Consider the following 8,204-nt stretch of genomic DNA (forward strand, 5'->3'; position numbering starts at 1 on the left):
GAGCGCTTGGAAAGACAATTAATCCCTAATTAATTTCACTTGTCCTGCCAAGAACTGATGGTTTCCTGCTCGAGAAATTGTGGCGGCTCCGCGGCTTTCCGGGCAGCGCCATTCCCCGTTTTCCGCCGGCTGCCAGGGGCGGGAGAGGGCAGGGCCGGCCCTGGGGCACCTCTTATCTCCTGCCCGCAGTGCTCGGAGCGGAGAAGTCACCCCCAGACACCTCCTGGCACGTGGGTGCCCTGCCCGAGTGCCCCCCCCCCCCGGTGCCACCCCCGGTGCCACCCCCGGTGCCACCCCCAGCACCCAGCAGAGCCCCCAGCCTCGGAGGAGCATCATGGGCAACTGTGTCCCCGTGGTGAGTGACCCAACCCGCCCCAAATTCCTGTCCCTGGTGGTGTCACATCCCTGAGGAGGGCAGGGATGGGGGGGTCCTTGGTGTGAGGAGGAATATGGGGGTCCCCCTGTGCTGAGGAGGATCACAGGAATCTCCTCCTGAGGGGTTTAGGGGTGTTGAGTGGGGTTTAGGGGATCCCTGGTGATGAGTGGGGTCACAGTTCTGGGCATGATCGTGGGGGTCCCCGGTGCTCAGTGGGGTTTAGGGGATTTTAGGGGTTTAGGAGTCCCCCAGAAGTGAACAGAGCTGTGAGAGTCCCCAGTTCTGAGCAGGGATCCCCAGTGCTCAGTGGGGTTTAGGGGATTTTAGGGGTTTAGGAGTCCCCAGAACTGAGCAGAGCCATGGGGGTCCCCAGTTCTGGACAGGATCATGGGAATCCCCAGTGGGATTTAGGGGAATTGAGTGAGGTTTAGGGGATCCCTGCTGCTGAGTGGGGTCACAGGGGGTTCCCAGTTCTGAGCAGAGCTGTGAGGGTCCCGAGTTCTGAGCAGGATCATGGGAATCTCCAGTGGGATTTAGGGGTGTTCAGTGGGGTTTAGGGGATCCCTGGTGATGAGTGGGGGTCACAGGAGTCCTCAGTTCTGGGCATGATCGTGGGGGTCCCCGGTGCTCAGTGGGGTTTAGGGGATTTTAGGGGTTTAGGAGTCCCCCAGAACTGAACAGAGCTGTGAAAGTCCCCAGTTCTGAGCAGGAATCCCCAGTGCTCAGTGGGGTTTAGGGGATTTTAGGGGTTTAGGAGTCCCCAGAACTGAGCAGAGCCATGGGGGTCCCCAGTTCTGGACAGGATCATGGGAATCCCCAGTGGGATTTAGGGGAATTGAGTGGGGTTTAGGGGATCCCTGCTGCTGAGTGGGGTCACAGGGGGTTCCCCGTTCTGAGCAGAGCTGTGAGGGTCCCGAGTTCTGAGCAGGATCATGGGAATCTCCAGTGGGATTTAGGGGTGTTCAGTGGGGTTTAGGGGATCCCTGAGGACCCTAAGAGGGGTCACAGGGGGTTCCCAGTTCTGAGCAGAGCCGTGAGGGTCCCCAGCTCTGAGCAGGATCATGGGGGGGGTCCCTGGTGCTGAGCAGGACCATGGGAATCCCCAGTGCTCAGTGGGGTTTAGGGGATTTTAGGGGTTTAGGAGTCCCCGGCACTGAGCAGAGCCACGGGGGTCCCTCAGTTCTGAGCAGGACCATGGGTATCCCCAGTGGGATTTAGGGGAGTTGAGTGGGGTTTAGGGGATCCCTGAGGACCCTAAGAGGGGTCACAGGGAGTTCCCAGTTCTGGGCAGAGCCGTGAGGGTCCCCAGCTCTGAGCAGGATCATGGGAATCCCCAGTGGGATATAGGGGAGTTGCGTGGGGTTTAGGGGATCCCTGGGGACCCTAAGAGGGATGACAGGGAGTCCCCCATTCTGAGCAGGATCATGGGAGTCCCTGGTGCTGAGCAGGACCACAGGAATCCCCAGTGCCAAGTGGGGTTTAGGGGATTTTAGGGCTTTAAGAGTCCCCAGAACTGAGTAGAGATGTGAGGGTCCCCAGTTCTGAGCAGGGTCATAGGGGTCCCCAGTGGGATTTAGGGGAGTTGAGTGGGGTTTAGGGGATCCCTGGTGCTGAGTGGGGTCACAGGAGTCCCCAGCACCGAGCAGAGCTGTGAAGGTCCCCATTCTGAGTAGGATCATGGGTGTCCGTGTCCCCACACCCCCACCGTGCAGGGTCTGTGTCCATCCTCGGGCTCTGCATCCTCCCCGTGTCCCTCCTGACAGAAAACGGCCCCATCCCGGCCCCACCCCGCACCCTGGCTGTCCCCAGCCGTGTCCCCCGTGTGTCCCTCCCTGATAATCCGCCCAGCCCTGCCCTGCCCAGCCCTGCCCGCGATCCCGCACCAGGGGCAGCCCCACAGCCGGCACCAGGGCGATGTGGCACCTGCCCGATGCCCACCCCCTCACCCACAGACCCCCGGCATCCTGGAGACCCCGGGCTCCCTGGACCTGGAGGAAATCATGGGCGACCTCTCCTACGACAACGACAACGCTTACAGCAACGACACCCTCCTGGACTACGACGCCGCTCCCTGCCACAACAGCTTCTGTCCCCTCTTCCAGAGCGTGGCCCCCCCTTTCCTGGCCGCCACCAGCGTCGCGGCCGCGCTGGCCACCGGCGCCTTGCTGGTGGCCCTGGCCAAGCGTCCCCAAGCGTGGCAGTGGCCGCAGAGCCGAGCGCTGGTGGCGCAGCTGGCGCTGGGCACGGCGCTGTTCGCGGCGCTGCTGCCGGCGCTGGCCGCGGGCGTGGCGCGGGGCTGGCACCTGGGCACGGGGCTGTGTCGCCTCACGCACCTCCTGTGGCACTGGAGCGTCTTCGCCCAGGCGCTGCTGGTGGCCAGCGGCTCCTGCGGCACCGCCTGGGCTCGCTGGGACCCCCGGAGCCGCCGCCTGGCCGTGGCCCTGTGGGCAGCGGCGCTGCTCTTGGCCACTCCGGCCGCGCTGGTCAGCGGTGTGGCGGCGGGCACCGCCTGCGTCCGGCGCAGCGTGGGCATCCTGGCACCGCTGTACCTGCTGCACCTGGCCCTGTGCCTGCTGCTGCTGCTGCTGCTGCCCGCGGGGCTGCTGCTGGCCGCGCTGGCCGTGCCGCGCCTCAGGGCGAGCGGAGCCGGGCTCGCCTGGCTCTTCCTGGGGCTCTGGGGGCCCTACGGAGCGGGGCTGGCCGGGGAGTTCCTGCTGCAGGCCGGGCTGCTGGAGCCCACCTGCGGCTCCTTCCAGCACTTCGACATCGCGCTGGGGCTGAGCGAGGGGCTGGGGGTGCTGCACTGCTGCCTCGGGCCCCTGGCGCTGCTGCTCGCCCGGAGCTGCCGCCGCGATGCCGGCGCTGCCGGGGGCTGCTGAGCGCCGGGGGCTACGGAGCTCCAGGGGATACAGAGCTCCCGGGATTGCCGAGCTCCGGGACTGCCGAGCTCCGGGAATGCTGAGCTCTGGGAATGCTGAGCTCCGGGAATGCCGAGCTCCCGGGAATGCTGAGCTCCGGGAATGCTGAGCTCTGGGATTGCCGAGCTCCCGGGAATGCCGAGCTCCGGGAATACTGAGCTCCGGGGGCTACGGAGCTCCAGGGGATATTGAGCTCCGGGGGCTGCCCAGCTCCGGGACTGCCGAGCTCCCGGGAATGCTGAGCTCCCGGGATTGCTGAGCTCCAGGAATGCCGAGCTCCCGGGAATGCTGAGCTCCGGGAACGCCGAGCTCCGGGAATGCCGAGCTCCGGGGATGCTGAGCTCCCGGGAATGCCGAGCTCCGGGAATGCCGCGATCTGGGGCTGCCGAGCTCCGGGAATGCCGAGCTCCGGGACTGCCGAGCTCCGGGAATGCCGCGATCTGGGGCTGCCGAGCTCCCGGGAACGCTGAGCTCCCGGGAATGCTGAGCTCTGGGATTGCTGAGCTCTGGGGAGTACGAAGCTCGGGGGCTACGGGAGCTCCAGGGACTGCCAGGCTCCGGGCGCTGCCGAGCTCCGGGGCTGCACCGCAGAGCCAAACGGACACCCGGCAGTCAGCCCCGGCCCCTTGGCGCTGGACTAGGACCCCTGGCACCAGACTTGGCACCCTGGATCCTGGGCACCAGCCTGGGCCGCCCAGCACTGACCCCTGGCCACCTGGCACAAGCCTTGGCACCCTGGCATCTGGGCACTGGCCTCTGTCCCACAGTGCCCCCACAGCCTCTGTCCCCTCTGTCCCACACCCAACACTCCCCCAGGACCCCCCGTTCCGTGCCCTCTGTCCCTTCCCTTGGGGTCTCAGCCCCCTCTTTGGGGCCGGACCCCCCGACTGCCCAGCACAGAAAGCCCTGGGGTGACTCAGGCTGCCCGGGGGGGGTCACCCCAGACTCCAGGGGGATCCCCGAGGCTCAGCCCCGGCCCCCCCTCCCCAGCTCCGGGGGGGGATTTCGGAAGTGATGGGATTTTTCCATCTCTCCTGACAAGCCAAGAGGATGCAGTGGGAATTAAACACAACAAACACAACTGCCAGAGGCACTCGTCCAGCCCAGTTAATGCCCTGGACGGGACCGGGAGGTGATGGGGGGGACGGGAAATGGGGGGTGTGTGCTCCTCGTGCCTCCAAATTGGCAGGAGAAGTTCCTAAGGAAGCTGTGGAGCCTGCGGGGGGAGTGGGGGCATTTTTGCCCAGAGCCCACGAGGGCAGGGCGCGTGCAGTCACGGGTGTGACACGGGCACAGCAGTGGGGACAATGGGGCTGCTCTGCCTGAGCCAAGCCCTGGAGGAGCTGGGGGCTCATCCCCGCTAAACTGGGGGACTGATCAGTGGGGAATGAGCACACATCGTCCCCAAAACTGGGGATCCATCAAACCCCTGCAGGGACTCTACACCCCCAGTCCAGCACCATCATCTGGGGCAGACAAAACCTTCCCCCTTCCCATCTGCCTGTCCCCTTGGGTCACCATGGTCACCCCAGGACACTCGGCCACCCGGTGTCCACAGCTCCATCTCTGTCCCCTCGGGCAGGACAGACAGAGCAGAGCCCAGGGTGTGGCCCCGAGCTGTGGCTCAGGGCAGGGGGGCCAGGGGAACCTTTCCTTGCACCCCTCGCATGACCCCAAATCAAACCACATCCCTCCAATGGGGGTTTGCCCTGAGCAGGCACACCTGGGGATGGAGTGTCCAGGGTGTCCCTGTCACCTGGGTGGACACATGGCTGGGGTGTCCCTGTCACCCGGGGGGACAACACGCCCAGAGCCAAGCTCCGAGGGGAGCCCCGTGCAGGCGGGTGACCCCAGGTCTTGTGGCACGGCCGCGTGATGGCATGAAATCACCCATGCCGGGCATGAAATCACCCACCCTGGGCGTGACATCGCCCCTCCCGGGCCCGCCAGGCTGCTGAGGATGGGATTGGGTGGGGACATCCCCCCCGACAGTCCCCTCCCCTCCTCGGCCACATAAACCCGGCGGCAGCGCCGCGCCCGCCCGGCTCCAGCACCGACCATGGGCCACCTGCAGCTCTGGCTGCCCGTCCTGGCTGTGCTCACAGGGATCGTGGCCCAGGAAGGTAGGGGGGACACTGGGGTGGGGGACAGGAGTGGGATCGTGGCCCAGGAAGGCACGGGGGACACCGGGGTGGGGGGGACAGGAGCCAGCACGGGGCAGGGTCCCAAGGGGACGTGGCAGCAGCTCTCGGATCACTCTCGGCCAGCCGGGCTGGAGGATGCTGGAGCAGGGGACAGCCAGAGAGGGCTGTGGGACACGCCAGCCTCCCAGCAGGTCCCCTGTGTTGTCCCCAGACCTGTACCGAAAGGTGTTCGTGTTCCGGAAGGATCCCAGCGACGCCTTCGTGGTGCTGCAGGCGCAGCTGGAGCAGCCCCTGCGCAACTTCACCGTGTGCCTGCGCTCCTACACCGACCTCAGCCGGCCCCACAGCCTCTTCTCCTACGCCACCAAAGCCCAGGACAACGAGATCCTGCTCTTCAAGCCCAAACCCGAGGAGTACCGCTTCTACGTGGGGGGAAAGTTTGTCACCTTCCGTGTCCCCGAGGGCCGCAGGGACTGGGAGCACGTCTGTGCCAGCTGGGAATCCTCCACGGGCATCGCCGAGTTCTGGCTCAACGGGAAGCCTTGGCCGAGGAAGGGGCTGCAGAGGGGCTACACGGTGGGGGCCACGGCTGCCATCCTGCTGGGACAGGAGCAGGACAGCTTCGGGGGTGGCTTTGACCTCTACAACTCCTTCTCGGGGGAGCTGACCGACGTCTACCTGTGGGACACGGGGCTGTCCCCGGAGAAGATGCGCGCAGCTTTCCTGTCCCTGCGCCTGCCGCCCGCGCTGCTGGCCTGGAACAGCCTCAGCTACGAGGTCAAGGGAGATGTGGTGGTGAAACCCCGGCTCCGGGAGGTGCTGGGGGCCTGAGGGCTGTGGGGCAGGGGTGGCCTCGGTCCCCGCTGTCCCCTCCTCACCCCTGTCAGTCACACCCATCTCCCCAGCAGCCAGCACCCCTTCACCTCTGCAACCCACCATGAGGAAGGTTCCCCAGCTGGGGACAGGGTCCCCCTGAGTGCCACCAACAGCCAGGGCACCCATTCCCCATCCCACACCCCCCAAGCTGCCCCACGGCCGTCCCTGCACAGGCAGGACATGGATCCAGCGGCTCTGGCGCTGCCCAGCCCCATGCAGAGTCAGGAAGGGGAAGGCCCCTCCCCTGGGGACAGGGGGACTGTCCCCAAAGCCAGTCCCCACCACGCTCACACGCCATTTCCCAACAGTCCTGGGGCTTGGGGACGAAGGTCAGTGTCACCACCAGTCACTGTCACTCTTGGGTGTCCTCGGAGCAGCCTCTGAGCAGCTCCAGGTGGCTCCAAGCTCTCCCCTTTCCCACGGTGGTGACAGTGGCCGGGTTCGACGGTGCCATGGGGCCGCTGTGGCTCTGCCTCCTCATCCTCACTGCGCTCTTTGGTCCCACAGCCCAGCAAGGTAATGGCACAGGGACACCCTGAGGGGCATGGGGACATGCAGGGGGGGTTATGGGGTCACTGGGGCACCCTGAGTGCTCCCGAGGGGTGGGGGCAAAGGGGGCATGGGGGAACCCACAAGGGGCACCCCGAGCTCTGCAAGGGGGGGCCATGCAGGGCACAGGGGTCTTGGCAAGGGTGGCAGGAGGGGGCACGATGGCAAAGGGGCACCCTGAGGACTGAAATGGGGGTGGGGGGGACAGTGGGGGGTGGCAGGGACTCGACATTCAACACCCTGTGCCACAGCTGGTGGTGTGGCACCCACCCTGGGTGCTGGGTGCCACCTCTGTGGCAGGAACAGCCACCTGTGAGTCACCTCCTGCAGACCTGGGCAGCTCGGTGTTCGTGTTCCCCCGAGAGTCCCAAAGCGCCCACGTGCTGGTGACAGCAAAGCTGGAGAAGCCCCTGAACAACTTCACCGTGTGCCTCAAGTCCTACACCGACCTCACCCGGCCCTACAGCCTCTTCTCCTACGCCACCAGAAAACAGAGCAACGAGATCCTGCTCTTCAAGCCCAAACCTGGCCAGTATGACTTCAACGTGGGCAACCAGTTCTTGTCCTTCACGGTGCCTGAAACTCTCGGAGGGGTCGAGCACGTCTGCGTCAGCTGGGAATCCTCCACGGGCATCGTGAGCTTCTGGTTCAATGGGAAGCCCTGGCCCAGGAAGGGGCTGCAGAAGGGCTACACGGTGGGAGTGCCAGCATCCATCCTGCTGGGGCAGGACCAGGACAGCTTTGGGGGTGGTTTTGATGCCAAGCAGTCCTTTGTGGGGGAGATTTCATCCGTGTACATGTGGGACATGGGGATCTCCAGCATGGAGGTCGTGTCAGCCATGTATGACACACCTGGCCAAACCCCCATTTTTGGCTGGAACAATTTCCCCTACAAGATCGTGGGTGAGGTGTACCTGAAGCCCTGAGGTTGTGGGGGGTGTCCCCAATCCCTGCTGTGTAACCCCTTCCCCTAAAGCCACCCAACATTGTATAAATGGAGAAATGTGCTTTTAGGGTTCTGGTGGTCTTTAGGGGCGGGGGAGTGGATTGAGGCCCACCAAGGCACGGCAGGCCTCAGGTGATGGATCCAGGCTCAGAAGCTCCCTAGGGTGAGGATGGAATGGGGGAAGGAACTCCCAGCTCAGGGCCTTGCTCTGGTTTGGAGACATGGGGCTGAGCTGGGGACAGGACAGTCCTGGGGGTATGTGCACCCCTGGCAGCCCCCAGGCATGGTGGGGCTGGGCTGGGGGCAGAACCCAGGGACCCAGGACTGTTGGGGGGCAGCCCTGGGACATCCCAGTGTCCCCAAGCTTGGGGAGGTTCAGTCCCACGACCCAGAGC

General features: G+C 65.2%; 3 protein-coding genes across 3 annotated transcripts; all 3 read left to right on the forward strand.

Moving 5' to 3' along the window:
* The first annotated feature begins 177 nt into the window (after positions 1–177).
* On the forward strand, positions 178–4,383 carry ACKR1 (atypical chemokine receptor 1 (Duffy blood group)). Its single transcript, XM_071417019.1, has 2 exons — positions 178–355; positions 2,329–4,383. The coding sequence occupies exons 1-2, from the start codon at positions 335–337 to the stop codon at positions 3,253–3,255; spliced, it is 948 nt and encodes a 315-aa protein (XP_071273120.1). The 5' UTR covers positions 178–334; the 3' UTR covers positions 3,256–4,383.
* Positions 4,384–4,444: 61 nt separating this feature from the next.
* Positions 4,445–6,269, forward strand: LOC139605495 (serum amyloid P-component-like). Its single transcript, XM_071457000.1, has 2 exons — positions 4,445–5,417; positions 5,650–6,269. Exons 1-2 carry the CDS (start codon positions 5,354–5,356, stop codon positions 6,267–6,269), a joined length of 684 nt encoding a protein of 227 aa, XP_071313101.1. The 5' UTR covers positions 4,445–5,353.
* A 483-nt stretch (positions 6,270–6,752) lies between these two features.
* On the forward strand, positions 6,753–7,871 carry LOC139605496 (C-reactive protein-like). Its single transcript, XM_071417018.1, has 2 exons — positions 6,753–6,830; positions 7,194–7,871. The coding sequence occupies exons 1-2, from the start codon at positions 6,767–6,769 to the stop codon at positions 7,787–7,789; spliced, it is 660 nt and encodes a 219-aa protein (XP_071273119.1). The 5' UTR covers positions 6,753–6,766; the 3' UTR covers positions 7,790–7,871.
* Positions 7,872–8,204: the final 333 nt, after the last annotated feature.

This window comes from Agelaius tricolor, unplaced genomic scaffold (genome assembly GCF_023055355.1).
Source record: "Agelaius tricolor isolate 1412-34295 unplaced genomic scaffold, bAgeTri1.0.p SCAF_66, whole genome shotgun sequence".
In the NCBI taxonomy this organism is placed as follows: domain Eukaryota; kingdom Metazoa; phylum Chordata; class Aves; order Passeriformes; family Icteridae; genus Agelaius; species Agelaius tricolor.

Excerpts from the sequence above, each read along its gene's own strand:
- LOC139605495 (XM_071457000.1), top strand. The coding sequence starts at position 5,354 with ATGGGCCACCTGCAGCTCTGGCTGCCCGTCCTGGCTGTGCTCACAGGG. Across the intron at positions 5,418-5,649 it reads AGGGATCGTGGCCCAGGAAG|ACCTGTACCGAAAGGTGTTC; the intron begins GTAGGGGGGACA and ends TGTTGTCCCCAG.
- LOC139605496 (XM_071417018.1), top strand. The coding sequence starts at position 6,767 with ATGGGGCCGCTGTGGCTCTGCCTCCTCATCCTCACTGCGCTCTTTGGT. Across the intron at positions 6,831-7,193 it reads TGGTCCCACAGCCCAGCAAG|ACCTGGGCAGCTCGGTGTTC; the intron begins GTAATGGCACAG and ends CACCTCCTGCAG.
- ACKR1 (XM_071417019.1), top strand. The coding sequence starts at position 335 with ATGGGCAACTGTGTCCCCGTG. Across the intron at positions 356-2,328 it reads TGGGCAACTGTGTCCCCGTG|ACCCCCGGCATCCTGGAGAC; the intron begins GTGAGTGACCCA and ends CCTCACCCACAG.